Source organism: Phalacrocorax aristotelis, chromosome 1, assembly GCF_949628215.1.
Source record: "Phalacrocorax aristotelis chromosome 1, bGulAri2.1, whole genome shotgun sequence".
Classification (NCBI taxonomy): domain Eukaryota; kingdom Metazoa; phylum Chordata; class Aves; order Suliformes; family Phalacrocoracidae; genus Phalacrocorax; species Phalacrocorax aristotelis.
Genome location: NC_134276.1, coordinates 179311120 through 179332298, shown reverse-complemented (window position 1 = coordinate 179332298; position 21179 = coordinate 179311120). Strand labels below are relative to the sequence as shown.

The 21179-nt window shown below is 38.0% G+C and overlaps 1 protein-coding gene across 1 annotated transcript in view; it reads left to right on the top strand.

Moving 5' to 3' along the window:
- FRS2 (fibroblast growth factor receptor substrate 2) overlaps window positions 1–14430 on the top strand; it is a 53542-nt gene extending 39112 nt beyond the window's left edge. The window contains exons 2-7 of the mRNA XM_075080828.1: window positions 1874–1979; window positions 4539–4630; window positions 6442–6628; window positions 9572–9730; window positions 10600–10763; window positions 12530–14430. Of these exons, the coding sequence (XP_074936929.1) occupies window positions 4565–4630; window positions 6442–6628; window positions 9572–9730; window positions 10600–10763; window positions 12530–13480 (1527 nt within the window). The 5' untranslated portion in view covers window positions 1874–1979; window positions 4539–4564 and the 3' untranslated portion in view covers window positions 13481–14430. The remainder of the gene's footprint in view (window positions 1–1873; window positions 1980–4538; window positions 4631–6441; window positions 6629–9571; window positions 9731–10599; window positions 10764–12529) is intronic.
- The last annotated feature ends 6749 nt before the right edge of the window (window positions 14431–21179 follow it).

Here is a 21179-nt window from a genome sequence, read left to right as displayed (position 1 = left end):
GAGAATCTTTGTTTAGTATGTGTATGCAAATATGCATATCTGTCAAGCAGTTCAATAAGTTTATCCTTCTGTACCTTTGTGAAATCTAGATTTTAGTTTCAAGTTAAATACAAATTGTTAACTATTTATTTTTTTAATGTCTTACAACAGTGCATGTCCATGTGCTGAGTCCATGTCACCCTTTTGTGCTAACTAGAATGGCTTTTTTGGGTCAGACTTGAAGTATCAATTTGTCCAGTATCATGTTTCTGACAGTAAACAGTGAATTCTGACAGCCAATAGCAAATATATAGGGAAGGGAATAGTAAGAAGGAGCATTTTATGATAATTCACTAAGAGCTTTCTAAATAATCTGCAGCTCAGAGTCTTTTTGAGCCACACGTGACATCCTTGAGTTTAAAAGCTCTTCATGGAGCTTGCATTAGTCCAATTACTTTCTGAATATTTGTTTTTGGAACTCATTCCCACAAGACGTTGTGGATCACAAAGTTTAGCTACATACCATGTGCAAAAAGTACTTTTGTGTAGTTTTTTTTGAACCTGCCCCTTAGTAACGTCAGCTACTGCTCCCTAATGCTTGCATTTGGAAAATAGTTGTGCTTTTTTTATCTTTTCCATGTCACGTATAATTCTGTACTCATCTTTTCTGTCCTGTGTGGTCCCTTTTTGCCAGGCTGAGCAGTCCAAGTAGCATGTTTCTGGTTTTACTCTGTCTTCCTGGACAGGGGGAGGCATGATTACATACATTACTGCATCTGTGGGTGCACTGTGGATTTGTACAAGAGAATTGTATTTTTGTTTTGGCTCTTTTAGCTCTCTCAAAACAATTCTGTTTCATTTGCTTTACGATACCTGTTGAGTTAGTGTTTTCACTGAACTGCATGACTACATGACTGATCTTAACAGACATAGCTCCTTTGCTAGGTGTGTTATTTTGCATTTACCAGTATTGAATTTCTGCTGTTCTCTTGCACGATCCCTGTACAGTAAGAGTGTTTTGCAACTGTTATCGTGATACCTAGGACCTGGGATGAGTTTGGGACTGCATTACATTTGATACTATGTAAAAAAGTGCTTTGGGTTCCCAAAATGCTTCTAATCTGCAGTGGTCTCAAACAAGTTTGCATAGATGGCCTGAAAGGCCGATAAGAAAGGCTAATGATAAAATTATTTTTCTGAGAATTTGGCACTTCTCCTGAGTTTAAGAAGCAACATCAAAGTAAACATCAAGGGCTCATTTGGCAATTTTACAAACAGAGAAGGGAGGCTGCCAACTGTTAGCCTGATGGAAGCAGTAGTTGAGTTTTCAGTGTTACATGTGAGTGGATAGGCAGTATCAGAGTAATCGGGGGACGGGGGGAAGGGAAAGCAAGCAATTTATAGTTAATGTCATGCAGCAAGAATCCTGAGGGAAGCAGAGAAAGGGTGATGTGTTAGCCATACAAGTCAGCGTTTGTATATGTTCAGTAGGATAAGTGAGAGGGAGTTAGGCAGAATAAGATGTATGTGTTCTTCTGTTTGCCTGCTGTGATTTGGTTCAGTGTGTGCTAAGGATGATGGGAGCTTCGCACCTGTCATTTCTACACACTAAATTGGGTGAAGAGTGAGTGGAGAATGAGTAGTCACCAGTGGCTATGCTGCAGAAAAGGACACCAGATTATTTCCTTCCAAGACCCAGCTAGGCACTGAAATGCTGGGGGAGCTCTAAGAAATCGGTCTCTTGTCTAAAACTCCACTTAAGATGCATCCTAGCCATGAAGACCTCACTTGACATAACACTGCCAAAATAAAAAAAAAATTGCGTGTATTTTTGTTAGTCTAATAACTGGCATCTTAAAAACAAAAATAATTAAATTTTTATGTGCTCTTCCAGTTCTAGGTCAAATGATTAGTTCTGTGACAAGACAGCATGACACTTTGAGTATGACAGAAGCCCTGATGCTGCAGCAGAGGCTGGGAATATTAATGGCCAAATCTAGGTGAGTAATTTTTAATTCTGCCAGTTCTCTAGCTGTTTCATTTCTTCCTCATAGCCTTGGTTCACATCTCTCCTTTGAAGCAGTTCTTGGTTTTCTGAAGTATTACTATTAGTATTACTATTACTATATTGGAGACAAAATAATGAGCTTGTCTGATTATTGATTACATAGCCTTTCTTTGTTGTTCTTGAGGTACAGTGCCTATACTTCATACATGCTCATATACTACTTGCTTTCTACTTGCAACTCGAGTGATTTTTTTTTTTTTCCCCAAACTGCTGTGCAGATACAGTTTTTATTGTTCTTTTTAAGTTTGCAGGCACCTGCTTCCAGCAGATCTGATCCATTATTTTATGCTGAATGCAAAGAAAGTAATGATACTGTAACAGCGTCCTGCTTTCTAGATCTGTTTCCACTTTGTCAAAACGTTTGGGGAGGTCTAAGTCTGGGCTTTAAGTGCAAGCATCTGTGCCTGAAGGCTGCTAGAAGCATCTGCAACTATGGCTGCTGTATGGACCAGAGCTTGAAAACCTTTGCTGCAAATGTATATATTCATTGTTAATCTGCATTGCAGCTGTTGTCATCTGTTGGTCTTTTTAGCAGTGAGTTCTCAGCATAAATAGGGCAGCATCAGTAGGCTAACAAGAGCAACATCTGAATGTTACTGTAGTGGGGTATTGTGGGGTGCCAGGGTAGGAAATCAGTAATAGGTGTTATTACCTGTGAGATGCAGGTAATAAGCAAAACAGGCAGAATGCATAAGCAATAGAATGGAATAGTTAAAATAACAATGGGATGTATGTATGAAGACTATTAGAAGTAGTCTGTAATTGAGAGAATGATTGGACTGATTAATAAAATTCAGGACTTCATTATGCTAAAAACCCAGTGTGTGTAGCATGACTTCTCTCTGCAAAAGTAGAAGCAAACAATCAACCCCCCAGTTTCATGTTGAGTTGGGAAGAAAAGCTCTGTCAAATTAATGCATGTTTTCATGTTATGGCCAAAAATTACATTAGAGAAGCCATGATTTTTGACTTCGTGTCTTGGTGCTCTGCCTCTTTCTTACTGGATTACTCCAAGCTATGTTGTTACCCTTTCTGATGAGTTCTTCATTTCACCTCTGCAGGGGTTTGGTGGCAGATTTATACAGATCTAGACAGTCTCTAGGGTAGCAGTATTTCTTCTGAATGGCTTTTCTGGTCAAGAAGAGGGGAAGGGTTAGCTGTTCTTCATTGTATTCCTTGCACCTTATTTCTCAGCCGACTAAAGTGCTACTTGGATACTACTGCTGCATGCTAATGCAAATGACTGTCTAGAAAGCAAGTCCCATATTTCTTAAGGTGACATCAGCTTTTTTCTCCCTTTCATCAGGAGAAGTTATCAAGCAGTTCTGTCTTCCTTCTTGATTCCTGATGTCCTATCTCTTGTTGACTTACTAGCTCTCTTCCAGGATTTTGCCCCACTTTTCATTTGTGTAGTGGAAATATTAGTTCTTATCCAATATAAAGATGATATAAATGGGTTAAGTTTTGTTCTGTCTCACTTCTTGTATTTAAGAAATACGAGACCACTGTCTGCAAGGTGATGGAGGAGAAGCAAGTTGTGAGACTTGGTTCTATTAACATTTTATCATGCTGTTTTATTAAACTTTTACCATGCATACAAAAATATCTTAAAATTAAAATATCAAAAATATCAGATATTTATCTTTGTTTCCTTAATTTAGCCATGCTTTTCTGTTAGTTGAGTATTTTACTATTTTATAGCAAATGAAGTAGACTGTGTAACAATTTAATCCAAACGGAACTTAATAGAAATAAAAACTCCCAATTTTAAAATATTAATGTTGAATGTGGGTTTTTTTCCCTTCCTTTGACTTCTATTACATAGTTTTATGTGCATTGCTATGTGGGAAGTACTTAAAAGTGGAAGCACAGAGCCTCACTGCCAGCACAGGGCAGCCTCCAGGCCTGGAATGCCTCCACCCTCTACCGCAAGCCAGCCCTGGAGCTGCTGAAGCCAGGGCAGCCTTTCAGGATTGCCATGTGGGCTCTTTGTGTTGCCTGTGCCTGGTAACCTCGTACAGCCCAGGGCTTGTATGGGCGTCACTAGGGCTGTGCTCAGCAGTCTAAGCCGGGGAGTGCTCATTTAGACGGAACTGGAATCCAGGTAGTTGCCTTGTGTAAAGGCCCTGGTGTGGGAGATGAGGATCGTACCCATTACATTGTTGGTTTTTGTTTTCCCCCAAGCTGCTACCATGGGAATAAAGGTGACAAATCAAACGGGTCTGTTTGGTAGTAACCTCAAGTTGAGTTATTGGTAGGACTTAAAAAGTTCAGTGTTTCTACTCCTTAATGCCAAATCTAGCTTAACTTTTAAAAAATATTTGTAATATTTATGTTGATTTTTTAATTTCTTATGACGGCAAAATTCATCGTGAAGAATTGTAATTTCAGAAAGCAATTTGTGTTGGGTGGTTTGTTGATGATACTGTATTTTTACTTGAACTAAATGATATTTTTGTTTGTTTGTTTGGGTTTTTCCCCCCCCCTTTAGAGATCACATGGTCTTCTAAAGAAGTCATGGGTAGCTGTTGTAGCTGTCCAGATAAAGAAACTGTCCCAGATAACCATCGAAACAAGTTTAAGGTAAGCAACTGACGTGGTATGCTGTGAATTATTTTGTTGCTTTCTTGCAGAGTAGGTCTGTGATGGAAAAAATCTAAATGAAAATAGGGTCAGAATTACTGAATGGTTAAAACATTGCAGAGTTGCAGGCCTCTCTGGGTACATGTTTCTCTTGCCCCTTTGAGAAATCCTCTCTCACCAGCAGTGACAGGAATTCTCTAGGCAGGGTAGGTTTTTTTAAGACAATTTTGATCTTCAGGAAGGAGAAGCAGCCCTGTGCTTTTGATCCATCTCCATTTCAGTTGGTAGGGCCCAAGTAAGTGTTGTTGCCCCTGGGAGGTTATGGAAGTTAGGAAGGGAGATGTAAGCATAAGGGAAGAGCTGTTGGAGAAGTGTGATTATGAACCTGGACACAGGGTCAGCAGTGGAAAATTTTAGGACTGCTGATTTTACTTGAAGATCACCACCGATTATAGCATTTTGAGAACTTTCGCCCTTTACTTGAAGAAATTTTACTTATAAATGTGCTTCTGGCCCTTATATCGCTGGAATTTATAAGCTTGTGAACACTTGTTCATGTGCTTAACATGAAGCTGCTGAAGTCAGTGACTTTAAGTAAACATACCTTTGCAGAGTCACACAAGTCAGATTTGCTTCCGTGCTCCAAACTGTCTCTCTGAGTTGGCAAAGGAATGTAATGCTTCCGTAGTGAAAAATGATTCATGCATTGCCTTAGGGCAACACTGAAATGAGCTGTAAAGCCATGGGAATTTCTGGAAATGTTTAATAGTATCAGTACAAAAAGCTGAAGGATAAAATATTTTTCTGTTTTCTTACTTTTTGTGCATTTGACATCACTTTCTGTAACTAGTTCCTCTTTTCTTGTAGAATTTCTCTGTTGTTTGTGTGGGTTGCTGATTAAGCAGCAGGGGGGGAAAAGATGAAAGAATGTAATTTTCAAAATGAAGAAAGTTGGCATAAGCCTCAGTGGCAGACGAAACTATTCCTAATTCTTTTCAACTGACTAGATTTCAAGTTGAAAAATGTCTCTTTGAGGAGTAACATTAATTGATACCATAGCGAAGATTTTTTTGGTAGCCTTTTTATTGAGTAAGAATGAATTCCACTAAAAGCAGTGTTGTGAGATAAAATACATACGGATGAAAATATACATTGTCCAAATTCTGTAAAGGATGCAGATGACCTCAAACTGATTTAAAAGTAGAAAGAATAACAGTTTAAGCTTTACACACATGTTTTCACGCAGATAACCATAGGGTATTTGAATTATTTGTTGACTTTAAAAAGGCAGAAAAAAAAATCTAAAACACTCTGATTATTCAGCACAGTGCAAGGCTATGCAGGTATGTGAAGGAAACTTTATCTTGGAGTCCCTTATCCTTCTTCATTCCTTTTCCCAACTGTAAGTGGGGCTATATGACAAAGCAAATATTTTTTTTTAAAAAGGGGCTCTGAAAGATTCCATTATCTGAGGTATGCCTTATCTGTGTGGAAATACTAGAATATGTACATAAAGACCATTTTTAAAAAACTAACTTACAAATGTGTTTCTATTTTAAATTTTTCCTCAGATTTTACAATAAAGTTATGCAGTCTCATTCATATTGCTTTTAAATATGTATTATTTTAATTCTGGGTTGGGGGAGCAAAGGAACTGGTTTGGTGAGGTTCTTTTTTAAACTTTTACCTCAAGCATGACAACTAATATGACGGAGCAGATGGACGACATCGGTTAAACATTAAGATTATTAGTAGTGGTATTGGTGCTCAAAAGAGTACTTACCTAATGTTATTTAACTTCCTTTTTCTAGGTTATTAATGTGGATGATGATGGTAATGAACTGGGTTCTGGCATAATGGAACTTACAGATACAGAACTAATTTTGTACACCCGTAAAAGGGACTCTGTAAAATGGCACTACCTCTGTCTCCGTCGCTATGGCTATGACTCAAATCTTTTCTCTTTTGAAAGTGGCCGAAGGTGTCAAACTGGACAAGGTATGTGGAATTTTTGCATATAAAGATTTTTGGAAATTTTGATGTTGGAAGGCAATTTTGTTTAAAAAATAAGGGCACTTGCCTGTCCTTTGGCAATGATTATAAAGTTTATAGTCATATATGAATGTGGTTTCTGGAAAAAAAAGTAAGTTACCTTATGAGGAATGGTTTTATGGCAAAATGAGGATTTGAGTTGCACATAGTTTTTGGCATTGTACATCTGGAGCGCTTCATGCTTTTATGTGTGGATACTTCTGGTCAGCTTAGGAGGCAGTTTTGATAGGGAAATTATCCTACCTCAGAGGTTGACCTGACTTTCAGGGGGGGTCAGTGAAACCTGGAACAGTGGAAGAATCTCCTTGGAATTAAAAAAATTCTCTGTTTTCAGATTTTTTTTTAAAAGACTGTAGCACTGATATGAACTTTAATATCCCTATCCTATTGTCTTCAGTAACACACTTGCTTTTCATACCCTTCCTAAAACAAATACTACTTTCATTTATATCAATGACACCATTCTCAAATTTTGACATATTTTTGTATGAAGTGTGTAAACTCCAGCTCTGCTCAGTTATTTTCTGTGTGGCTTTAATTGGAAAAACTTCGTTACCTTTCCAGTTCCCAGATCATGCCTGCCTGGGCCAAAGTTGGCTCCCAGTGGGAATATTTAGGCTTTTCTCTCCCTCTTCACTGCAGCAGTCCACAAGGGAATAACTGTTTCAGTTGAGGTCTCAGCCTCGTTTTGCATCTTTCTACTGTGATGTAGCTGTATGTAGTTGGAATTCTTATGTATCCATATGTTGTAAAATTAAGTTGCATTTTTATTTTCTTAGAGATTTTTAGCATTTACGAGTGTTTTTATCAATAATGATGTTTAGCAATTGCAATTTCTTTTTATTTAACTGTAAAAAAATCAGAAAGATGAAAGAACTTGATCATAAACAAAGCTGGTCAATCTTCATTGTCCAAGCAGAGGTAAGGGCAGACAGGGTTTGGTTTTGGGTTTTTTGTAAGAGTTTAGAAGGCATTCTCAGCTATCTCCTAATGAGAAATGGAGACATTTTCAAATATTACAGTATACTGCATACTAAACTAAATTTTCAGACTTCTAAGAAGACAGTAATAACCTTTGTTTTGAAGAAAATCACTTTAATAGATTTTGCAGGTTTAATTTACTGCTTCTTCTAAACATGTAAAATAGATACCAATAAAATTCAATTGAAAATACTATTTTGAAGGTTCTTTTCCACGGCTTATTAGCAAGTCTGCAAAATTTTCCACCAAGTCTAATTGACTTCTGTGCTTCCCTCCGAATTTTTTTTTTTTTTAAGCAGGCTGTGTAAGCAGCAAACCTTTCCTCCCTCTTTTGTTTCTTGCCTTCCTTACATAATGTTAAAATATTGTAAATATGGAGGAAAAAAGAAATCTGGCAGAAAATATTCTGTCTGCTGCCTTTTTGCAATGGAGTGTTGTTCCTGAGACCTACACTGGGTTTTGTGGGCACAGTTGCAAAACTTCATCTTCACTTGGTGAAATGACCCGAGAGGTTTTTCATTTGAGAACACCCTGAACACTGCCCAGCAACTTATACCGATTGCATTAGCTGATTATTCTTGTTTGTGTTTTCCATTTAATCTTAAATTATATCTACTGATAAGTTGTCAGAGTATACTGATGGCGAAACATTGAGCTTGTGCTAGGTACTAAAAACCTTGAAGACATGTTTTGGGAGCACAGCTAATAGATAATTCAGGATAGAAAGCTTGGAGGAGCTGGTGTGTCACCATATTGTGTAAGTGTGTATTCAGAAATACACAAAAAATTAAACATGAACTTGAGCCAGATCATGGGTTGGGGAAACGTAGTAGAAGAAGCTCTGCAGCTGCTATGTTGCAAGCATGAACCTTATTCACTGCACCAGCTGAATATTAATTGTTGAGTGTGATTCCTCTTAGTCCATTTGGTATATTCCCAGGTGGGTTTTTGTGAACTTCTGCCATGTGGAGCACTTCTGGTAGTTGTGATCTGTTACAGTTCTGTGTCCCTAAATAAATATTAACAGCATATTAAGATAATTGCACTTACAGAACTAGCTATAGAGGTAGGTAGTCTTTAGTAAAAAAGTGTTTTAAGATTGTAATACTCACTTTAAAAACTGAGCACCTGCACCCACGTTTAACAAGCATGTCAACTTTAACTTCATGCTTTCAATGGAAGAATAATCCAAAGCTGCGACTTTGCTGGTGAGGGTAAGTTGGGGCGCTCCCTGCTGTTTAAAGGCAAAGTGGCACAATACACACGCAAAATACACGGTATTGCTGCTAACTTTGTGTTCTGTGTCTATCCTTTAGCCTAAAGCAATTGGTTTGTTACTGTCCGTTTCACACAGTTTGTCTTACTAGCTTTTATTTTCATCTTTCTAAAGAAACTAGACTTTTACCCAGTGTTTAAATCCTTCTTTCCTGTTGTGCAGGTATCTTATTTTTATGGTAATTTAATAGCAATCTGGTTTAAAAAATGTGCCTTTGTAGCACCACAGTAGTTTCATTTAGTTTTTTGATTGATTGATTGAACAGGTCTCCTTTTTATCAACTTAAAAAAAAAAAAGGGGGGGAAAAAAATCTTGCTCTGACCTGTGCCTTTTTTTTTTTTTTTTAAACTACTCATTTAGCACTTAAAACTTAGTTTTGCTTTTAATTGAATCAATTTTCTGTTCTAATTTAACTTCTGGTGCATGGGAAACTTATTCCTCTATTAGATAAACACTTCAAAGGTTCTCACAGTAATTTTGTGTGTTTTGGTGCAGTAAAACTTTCTTAACATTTTTGCTTCTTTAACAGGTATTCATTATGTGGATTCCAGTTCTATTGTTTAAAGTTATGTACATTTTAAGGCTTGTTTCTTACCTTAAAGGATTTTGATTTTTTTCTTGTGTATTTATAGGAATCTTTGCCTTTAAATGTGCCCGTGCAGAAGAGCTATTTAACATGTTGCAAGAGATAATGCAGAATAATAGCATAAATGTAGTAGAAGAACCAGTAGTAGAAAGGAATAATCATCAAACTGAGTTGGAAGCTCCAAGAACCCCTCGAACGCCTACCAGTAAGTATGGTTATGCTGTCAAGCGACATACCTGAATGTAATGTGGTACTTAGTTTTAAATTATTTTTCTTTTTAATTACATAAAGATTTAATGCAAATTAAATGCTATTTTCAGCTAAGAGGCTAATTACCAGTAATGCATTCTCCTGAGATACTTGCTGAGGGTTCTTTTTTGAGAATCCTAAGTCTTGGGAGCAAAATTGCCGTAGTCAAGTTCTTCAGCTTTAAGAAATAAGTTTTGGGAATTTAGTTGTTGCATAAGAACACTGCTTCAGTATATACCTGTTGAATTGCTTTATAACGTATCATCGTATTTTACTTGTAGCATTTCTCAGAAATGGTAATGTTGTGCAATGTTCCAACCTTTTTATTAGGAAAAAAAGTAATGTTAGTATCGCATTTGTAGTGGGTTTGGAATCCTTCTTTTGCCGTGAGTAGCTGGATGGGTAGAGTGAAGTTCTTTCAAAAATACTGGAGGATTTTAAATAATCCCAGGCAGATGGCTTGATATTTGATTATTTCAGAGAAATGGAAGCTTAAGTAAATAAGTCCCTGTTTGTTAGGGAGACATGTTGTAAAAGGTAGATAAGCTGGATAGGGAGTTTACTCGGAGGACTATGGTGCGTAATATGCCTAGAATTCGGTGTTGCTTCAGACATGTTTCCCAGTAAATACTGGGATGCTATACTCTGCAATTTGCTTTCCCTTTCCTTCCCCCCAGCAAAACTGAGTCTTGTGAATATTTAATACTGTTTTACATATTTTAATTTCCCTTTTGAAAATCAAAAATGAAGATATAAAGCGTCTTACTCATATACAGTAAAATGATCTATTTTAATATGGTTTTGCTTGTTTTCTAATTGAATCAGCTCCTGGGTTCAATGCACAAAGTTTACCTAACGGCTATCCCAGATATCCATCTTTTGGAGATGCTTCATCACATCCTTCCAGCAGACATCCTTCTGTCGGAAGTGCACGCCTCCCCTCTGTTGGTGAAGAATCAACACATCCTTTACTTGTAGCAGAGGAGCAAGTGGGTATTTCTCCCCCCGCCCCCCATATAATTTAGGTTCTACATTAGTTGAGATTTTTCTACTGTTCATTTTGTAGGCTTTCATTTGTGGTTTTCAGCATCAGATGTAATGTAATCCTACTGTATGTTAACTACCTCACAAAAGCGTTTGCTTTGCCTCTTTAAAATGATACTTTGTAGGATAGCTGGCTGAGGAAAAGTAACTATTTTAAGTTGCTCTTCGTGTTTATATACAAATAAAGTTATAGAAAGTATGTATTTGCATGTACAATTTCAGTACAATTTCAGTAATTGTTTTTAAACACAAATTGTAGTTTATATGGAGAGAGATCCTGGTCAAAAAGTTTCTTCACGTGTAAGTCTTCTATTTGGTGAATAGAATAATAGAATAATTTATGTTAGAAGGGACCTCTAAGTCTAAAATTTTAAAGTTAGAGGAGGCTGCACAGAGCCTTCTGCTGTTGTGCTTTAAATACTCCAAACAAGGGGATTCCTCAGTGTCTCTGAGCCATATGTTCCAGTGTTTGACCACCTTTGTTGTGAAAGCATTTTTCCCTAATAGGTAATCAGAATTTTCTTCTTACAGCTGGTGTCTGTTGCCCCTTAGCCTTTTGCTGAATGTCTCCAAAAAGGGTCTGGCTCTGTCTTTTCTTTATCTATTAGGTAGTTGAAAACAGCTACTAGGCTTTTTTCCTTGGCCTTCTCGTAAGACTGAACATGGGTGGCGCTCTCAGCTTCTCTGAGTATGTCACATGCTCCAGCCCCTCTAATCATGGCCCTCCACTGGATTTGCTCCACTGTAGTGGTGTTTGTCTTGTACTGGGGAGCCAATTACTCCAGATTCAGCCTCACAAGTGCTGAATTGATGGCAATAATCTCTATCCTTCACCTACTGGCTGTGCTTTTGTTAACACAAACCAATGCACATTTGATTTTCATTGCTGCAGGGGCACACTGCTGACTCACATTCAAATCACCATCTATCTGGACCCCTGGTGCTTTTCCACAAAGCTGTTTTCAAAGCAGTTGGTGCCTAGCCTGTACTGTTAGTGCTGTTCCATGCCAGGCACTGGAATTTGCATTTGGTGTTGCTGAATTTCATGAGGTTTCTGTGAGGTCACTTCTCCAGGCTGCTGAGATCGCTCTCAGTAAAAACTTTACCAATCGGGGATAGACTGAAAACTTTGAGGGTGTGTTCTCAGACATTGAGGTTGCTGATGAAAATGTTGGTCAAATTTAATAAAACCTAATCAAGCTTCCTTTGCAGTGTGGAAATTAAAGATAAATTTAGCTGAAGCAGCTATTGAACTGTTGGTTGCTGTCATGATAAGGGACAACAAAGTAGAGCTCTGCCTCACTGTCCAAGTGAACTAATTAGCGAAGATGGAGTGGCCCAAGGTTGCCCTGACCAGAGCAGAGCTGGAATAGAACCTGAAAAACTATAACTGAAGCACAACTGGAATAAAACATCAAGTCAAAATAATAATCAATGTAGGATGTAAATTGCGTTTTGTTGTCTGCCTTGAGTACCTCCAGTTTTATTTAGAGTAACATTCACAAAAGCAACAAAAAAATTTCAGGGGAAAAAACTGAAACTGAGCACAGTTCAGCAAACTGAGAGATGACCTTTGCTCTTAAGCAGCTGCTATCAAGAGATTTGGTTTTCAGGTATTTTGATTAGAAAAGTGGGGAGTTAAGAAGGAAAAAAATTTGGAGGGGGAAAAAAAGTGCAAATAGCATTTGAATTTCTTTTCTTCTCCTTTTAGGTTCACACTTATGTCAACACTACTGGGGTACAAGAGGAAAGAAAAAATCGATCAAGTGTGCATGTGCCACTGGAATCAAAGCTTTCAAACACTGACACAACTAAAGTGAAAGAAGATCCAATGTGTACTGATGACAGAGATGCTCAGGTTCTCCTGGAGCCTGAAGGAGTCAAGTTTGTTTTAGGACCAACACCTGTTCAAAGGCAGTTAATGGAAAGAGAGAAACTGGAGCAACTTGGGAGAGACCAAGTTAGTGGCAGCAGCACAAACAACACTGAATGGGACACTGGGTACGACAGTGATGAACGTAGAGAAACACCATCTGGTAATAAATTGGTGTATGAAAATATAAATAGGTTATCAATCCCTAGTGCCTCAGGGGTCAGGAGAGGTCGTTTGACATCCAGCAGTACCTCAGACACCCAGAACATTAACAACTCTGCTCAGAGGAGAACTGCGCTGTTGAACTATGAGAACTTGCCATCCTTGCCTCCTGTTTGGGAAGCCCGCAAGCTGAGTAGAGACGAAGATGACAGTTTAGGACCAAAGACCCCATCACTGAATGGCTACCACAATAACCTAGATCCAATGCATAATTATGTCAATACAGAGAATGTAACAGTGCCAGCAAGTGCTCATAAAGTAGAATTTACACGACGTCGGGACTGTACCCCAACAGTCTTTAACTTTGACATTAGGCGTCCAAGTTTAGAACACAGGCAGCTCAACTATATACAGGTTGACTTGGAAGGTGGTAGTGACTCCGACAACCCTCAGACTCCAAAAACCCCCACCACTCCACTTCCGCAAACTCCAACCAGGCGCACAGAGCTGTATGCTGTGATAGACATTGAAAGAACTGCTGCTATGTCAAGCTTGCAAAAAGCACTGCCCCGAGATGATGGTACTTCTAGGAAAACTAGACATAACAGTACTGACCTGCCTATGTGAGCCTGGGAAGCATTAAATCATTTGCACCTTTTGTGAAGTTTATAAAATTGAAGATGCAAATACTTTGCATTTCTTAACACTAACGCCTTTTATAGACTAATAGAACTTTTTCTGCATACTTCATGTACTTGTCTAACTAAAGGGAATTAATGTAGAGCAAGTATTCATTTAGGTAACACTATTTCATTCTACAGTAGTAGTAATTACTGCATAGCAGCATCACCACCTTTCACAGTGCCTCTTTAAACCAATTAGAGTCTGAGTGACATGCCAGTTTTGAATTTATAAATATTCTGGTCCGGTGCCTATACTTGTTAATGGCATTTATAACACTTTTTAAAGCCTCTTGATATGTGCATTATTAGCAGGTAAACCTAATCTTTCAAGATACCTGTCGTATGTTCATTCCTCATTGAAGTGGCTCCTCCAGAATGAAACGTCTATAACGCATTAATTTACTCAGTTTGACATACACAAGAGATATTGGTTCATCTCAAGGGATACAAGCACCACACTTTTGTCTTTTTTTTTTTTTTTTTTTAAGACCACGTGGGCAAGAAGGCCTGTAATTCCCGATAGTTTCCTTAACTTGTGTGACATTTGAGAGGTCACATCGAAGTTCATTGATCAGAGTTATAAACGTATCTAAACAGAGCCTTAAGCTCCTTCTTTCTGACTGGCATATCAAATTCCCTGTGAAATCTGACAGAATTTCAATCTCAGAGTTTTGGGGGTGTGTTTTGTGAAGGAATTCACAGGTTGGCTGTATGAATTAAGGCCCTCTTGTCATTTCTTAGTTCAGTGTGCCTTCCTTTTCTTTGCATTTGTGTGTTTTTTTATCTGTTCCATATTGTCTTGTCTTAAAAGTCAAAATTTTGTACATAGCTTTAATTATTGTTCAGGGTCATTTATGTGTTTGTCTTACTCTCTTCATTTGACAAAGACTCTTGAAGGTCAAATGGTTGTCTGTCCAGTGTTCTACTTTTTTATGCCTGACAGAAATATCCCAGCTCTCCAGCAGCATGCATTATTGCACAACTGGAAAGGTATATTATGCAGTTATTGTCTTCCTCTAAAGCATCAGACACAAGTTACACGGGAGGCAGGGTACTGGACTTGACAGTTCTTTGTAGAAAATTGTACATTCTAGCAATGTGCATCCATAGTAGATAGTATAATTTAGAAAGATACATAGTAAATTATCTGAAGGTAGTATTATCTACAAGCATACTTCTTTTCCTTTTGCAGTTGGTGAACTTGGTTACAATGATAGCTGCTTAGTGTTACAGGTACATCCAGGTAGAATGTCATTTGTTGAATATGCCAGGTGCACCCTTAGCAGAGCTTTCAGGGTTTGTTTTTCTTTCCTTTTTTTTAATACTCTGAAGAATTTTAGAATTCTGGCAGTATTGCAGGTGCACCTTGGTACTAGCAGCAGAAGAGATTACTCTTGAGCCTGTGATTGCAAAGGAACTGACACTTGTGTGAACTGGTGTGATGTAAAATAACCCTTGAACTGTGAGTGAGGAAAAACATGCAAGAAAAGCCATCTGGAGATCTGAAAAAGAATTAAGGGTCTTCATGCAATATTTGAATTGAAGTTTTATAAAAAGCAAACTGCAGGTCTTTTCAGTCTTTTAAACTGGAGTGTATTCCTGTTCCTTTGTTAACTTTTTCTTTGGTTTTCTCTCAGTTTAGTAGTGGCAGCAGTGGTAGCACCTGAAATGCATGCATCTTGCCACACCATTAAGGGATACCAGGCAACCTTTTCACTCTGACTTCGATTATCCTTTACAGACCGTATGGTACTGAAATACCAGATGCACAAAGAACATAATTTTCAGGAGTAAAAGATGGGGAGTTGTTGAGACCATTATGAGGAACTTAAATGAGATTTAAAAGAATACCTCATTAATGATTTCACGGTCAACCTATGCATACTCCTGTGATAGAGCCATTGACTTGTGAGGAGACCTTGGTACTCAAGAAGGTAATGCCTGCTAAAAGCTAGACATTTTACAGGTCTGCAGTGTTAGTGCTCCTTCACATCTTTGCCATTGCCTCACCTTATGCTATGGACCAGTCTTGGTTTGTTCTGAAGAGAAATTGCCAGGTATTGCAAAATACTTACTGGGTTCATGATACTGGTGTGATCCTTGTTCTTAGCTTATAGCTCACTTAAATTTGTAAGCCGAACTAATGCTTCAGCATGTGTTTTGAGGCAAACGCGTTTGATCTAGCCTAGAAATCTTTGGTCCTCACCTCTATAGTATGGGTGTTTCAGAAATACTAGTAAATTGGACCCTTAAAACACACCTGTGAAGCAGGGAAGTAATATTCTTAATTGACAAATAGGGATACAGAGGCTTCAGGTAGATCCCACGTGACCTGCCAAAACTACAACCAACCATATCCCTCCTTAGTTCTGGTGCGCTGTCCTGTGTTTGTCCTGAATAGTCTCAGATAAAAGGGATGGTCCCAGTAATGTTTTTTATGTTGTTGCAAGTTTCACAGTACTTCATAGGGGGTGTTTGCTTAGCTCTGGTCCCCAGAATTGAGAACATACTGAAATTGTAGCCTTAATTGTATTAACAAATCTGATACCATATTTTCCAGGGCTATTTTTTTTACCCTTTTGCATTTTACAGGTGGGATAATGCTTTCTCATTTTGTGTACACTGCAGACATACTGGGTAGTCCCTTTTACCCACGCTACTCATCTTCAGCATTCCTTATTTTCTGCCCCTTGAAGTAGATGTAGTTGCAATGCACTTTACCTCTTGAGACTTGGTAAATATTTTTTAAATTCAGTCTCTTTAAAGGCTGTGATGGTAGGTGTAGTGTCTATAATCTAGGCTTCAGTTTTGAGCTGAGAACTCTCTGTGGCATTTAGATCATATTTATTTTGGGCCCACAGGTGTACAGATCAAGAAACTACAAATGCATAACCATTTTCTCTAGTAACTGAGACATGTGAAGTTTACATAAACTAGGTCCTGCAGAAATCACAGCATCTCTATCAGGTCTGCTTTTCATCCATAACATGCAATTGGCTGCTGCCCTTCAAGCACACTTGACAAGGGAAACCCTTTAACTGTAGGTGTTCCTTTAATGCAATGATTTGGGAAAGACATACATTAGTGTATCGCCTAAAGAAGGAAACAGAGTTGAAAAAAAAGATGAAACAGTGACCAAAAGTACATAGTAAAGATTATACTAGAAATACAGTTAGTGAGAATGTAATCCATTGATTGTATCAGGAAAATATTTGTTTTTCTCAAATTGATGTCAAAAGGAGGACTAATTTTTAAAATTTTGTAATATTTCTTGGTGACTCCATAAAACAATATAAAGACCATTCTGAAAACCTTGACTCTCATTAGAACATTTTTTGTTTCCCCCGATAAGTACGTTTTGCATATGACAGGGGTTGAATGTAATGGTGTGCGCTGAAGCACTATTCCTGTTAAAGTCTACAGAACTCTTCTAGAAATCTGAAGTGTTCAGATAGGTATTTCATGTCATAAGCTGCTTAATTCCCCTCCTCCCCCCCCCCCCCCGATGTTTGGATATTTGTGTGCGTGTTTACACTCTGACTAGGGCCACAGAAAGATGTAAGCTGTACAAAGTCCAAACCAATGTCAAAACAGGGCTGTTCTTTTGCAGGTGACAGGCCAGCAGCTGATTTTGCTGGTTTTTTAACAGTGTGTATTGGCTCAAAATCTGACTATCCTTGGTTTTGTTTTGCATTTAACCACTTCTCAATGAGACAGAGCCAGGAGAGAGCAGATTGTCTTTATTCACTGTTGGTGAAGTAAAAATGCAAGTTCTGATTAATGTCAGTTATGACTTCGAGCATGTAATGATGTGTTTGATTTGGACCTCTATTTCTAAGCAGTATTCTCCTCTTCGTGTAAGGTGGGATCAATGGTGAAATTCTATTTCTGCACTGTACTAATTTATTTAATGTCTGCAAATAAGATGAACCTGATTTAGTGGGAACTAATAGTGGACTTAAATCTGAAATTTCTCCTAAAGAAGGTTGGTCCTTCAGTTTGATAGATAGAATCAGGTATTTTTGGAACTTAAGGGTAAGATCTTTCCCATCATTTCCTTGAGGTAGCAATTCAGGCATTTATATTTGACAGTATTTACTTAATATAAACATAAGTTCATTTATGATATCTTAATTTTAAATTCATATACACTCCAAAAAAATCCAGAAGAAATTCCACCACAAAAAACTGCGTTAAGATGGAGTCAAGGTAGCTAGTGTCCTTCTTACAGAGCATATATACAAAAAAGACAGGAAGTCATGAGTTAAGGTTCTTTGACAATCTTTAGGAATTACTTCCTCTTTTGGACAAGATCAGTGAATAAGAAATTAAAAAATTTAGCAGCTGTAACTCTGACCATGTATGCATTATTTCTTGTGATACTGTGCTGTAAGGTATGTGTCTAAGTCTGTCAGATGTCTCATGAGGATATTATCCTAACACGGTGTTTACTCCAGATTAACGCAGTATTTTGTTTGGAAACATGTAGGTGTACAGATAGAAATAGAATATGAGAGAGAAAGTTACCTTTAAAGTTGATGAAACACGTGTTGGACATTTCTATATTTTTATATATTACAAAGGGCATTTTGAAATTTTTCTTGCAGTTTTAGTAATTATTTAGTGTGGTAATATACATATATTGTGACAACGTTTTCTGCTATATCCATTACTTTGGTGTAATTCTATTTTATGTAGCAAACATGTATATACAAAGGAGATTATGTAAAAAATATGATCAAGAAATAGGCTCGAGCCCTTCAGAAACAGGGACTGTCTTCCTCTGTGTCTGCAAAGTACTTAATGCCTTGGGGTCCCAGCCACAGCTCACATCTGAGACCCGTGGTGACCAAATTGCCAAGCGACGGGCACGGAGGAGCAGCTCCTCTGCTTTCCACGAGAAGCCTTAGTACAAGAGGTGCCGTGAAGCTCACCTTGCCACTCCCTGGTGCCGGGGCTGTGCTCTACATGTGCATTCCCAACGCCACCTGCCAGCAACCCACAGAGCCCAGAGTCTGTCTGTCCTTTGCTCCAGTCCTTCCCTTTGGCAGTAGGAAAGGAAGTCTGAGCTAGGAGCTTTGATGTCATCAGGGAATCTTCCTTGTTAGCAGGGCGATCCTTCCGGAGCTTGTTCAGGCCTCGTGCAGCGTCCTTTGAAGCCAAATGAATGATTCGTGTTGACTTCAAGGGCCACTGGATGCGTTCCTACCAGATCAAGTTCTGCTGACGTAACAGCTCTGTTACACCTGAGGACCTGGTTGGTCAAGTTCTTCAGGAATGGTCTAAAAATACTGTAAAAATATAAATATATTTAATTACACGTACTGAAAAAAAATCCTATTTGTCATGGTCAGAGTTCAGATTATTATGTGAATTTTGATTTCTTAGTCATACTTGCATATATATTGCTTTAACTATTATGTATGAAAGAGGAAGTGATTCTAAAGTGTATGAAAGATCAGGATTACACCTGTTTTCTAATGGTTATGTTATTTAGGACTGGATGTCAGCAAATTTAACTCCATATTAATGCAGTTTTTTTGCATTAGAATATGTGTGTATATCATACACCCACATTTTATATATAATATATTATATATTTGGTACTAACTTTGTATTTCCCCGAATTTTTGCCAAATCTCGAACACAGATGTTCTCACTTGTAAGACTTTGGTACTTAATAACTGAATGTATAAGAAATGCTCTGGTATGAAAGGAGAGTGTGTTGTATGGTGTCCCACAATACAGATGTCTCAAACCAGCAGGCACGTTGCCTTTTTCACATCTCACTTCATTGCAGCATCACCTTCCGTCTCCTGAAAAAGTCTGTGTTTTTAACTAAACTGCAGACCTGCCGTTACAGTACAGCTGAATACCGCTCTAGCATGAAAGCTGACTGCTAGTAGTACAAATACAATAGTCACCAGTGTGCCACAAATGCATTTATTAAATGCAGAAAATAGACATTTCTACAAAGGCCAAAATCTTATGTTGTATGTTCCTTTCTTGTCATTACATTGTATGATATTGTAAGATTATTGTATGTCCTAATTTGCATTATAAAATGTTTTTTCCTACTTAAAGGCATAAATATAGCAACTTTGTATAAAGGTAGCTTTCTAGATTTTTATTTCTTTTATATAAAAAAAGTCTAAAAAGTGGGACCATTGCCAAATTGTTTATAAAATTTCAGCTAATTTGCCCTGTTCAGTTTGTTTTTACAAGCATTCTGTATTTCTTTTATGAAAAAAGTGGTATTATACTATGCAGAAAGAGTGTATTTTTATGCCATTCCATGTTAACCTTAAAGAAATTGATTTCACTTGTTTTAAGCTGTCATTATTGAGAAAGCTTACCAAATGTGCATTTTTTTTAAAAAATCTATGATGTATTATGACAACATTTTCCCCCTTTACCAGTGCCAACTTCATCTGGAAAGAAAAAAAAATTGTAGCATGGCAATAAAAAATTGATTTTACATTGAAAATCGTCTGTGGGTTACTTCAGTACTTCCCAGTGTTAGTGTTGCTGTATTCTATTTTGTTAGTGTGACTTTTTCTGCTCTTCTTTAAATCATTGCTTCAGGTAGGTGTTTCACCCCACCCCACGACACCCCCCACCCCCCACTCCCATATTCCGGCATTACTCAGTGGTAAAAAAAAAAACCACAACGCAACCCCAAATCCAAAACATGATGACCTGGAGTCTGTAAATTTTTCTCCAAGCTTTCGTTCAATTTTTACCAGTGTTCTATCACATCTTTCTCATGTACATAGCCTTAGATTTTTTTTGTTGTGGTAGCGCTCTTGCTGTCGACTACTGGCTGGTGAATCACATGGCAGCAACCTGAATGTGCTCCTTTCTCAGTTATTAAATGACTAAGATTTCAACAAAACCCAAATGGACTTTGTTAGCATAGTACTGATAAATTCAAAAAGAAAGTAATAAGAAAATAGAACTTTGAAGTCCTGCCCTTAGAGCATTAACTGCCAGCAATATTGTAACTAAAACATCATTCAACTGATATAAGTGATTCCAATTAAAATATACATATACCTCGCATTCTTGACCTAGTGATGCTTTGTTCTGAAATAAAACTTTTTGAAGCTGGCTCAAAATAGGTGGCATTCACCAGCCAAGCATTAAAGAGCTGACCTTTCAGCCGTATGTGCCTAGTCCTAGGATTTCCAGTAACGGTATAGCCTGGCCTTGTTAAAATCCCCTTACGTACATCCCAATAATACATCTGTTAATTTTCAGTTGGGAGCACCTGAAGAATTAGATTTTTCTGAAGAGTCTCTGTCCCTCCCTCCCCCCCTTCCTTCCTTCCTTCCTGTCGTTTGTGCCCAGAGGCTGAAGTGACTGGCTTGACTGAAATTAAGCTGCAAACTAGATACTGTGACTGATGTCTGAATTATTGCTCCAGCGAAACCAAGGAACAGTTGCTGCTCTATTATTCCTGCATCATTAATAGCCCAGCTCTAAGCAGAAGGTCTCGATCTGAATTAAAGCGCTGCCAGGAGATGCTGAGACACCTGGAGGTCTGAGAGTCCATCCCTGAGCAACCAAGCCTGTGCTTCACTGAGCTGTCCACTGCGACGAATGGCCTTTGGGACTGAAACATGCTCTTGTTTCTTAACCTT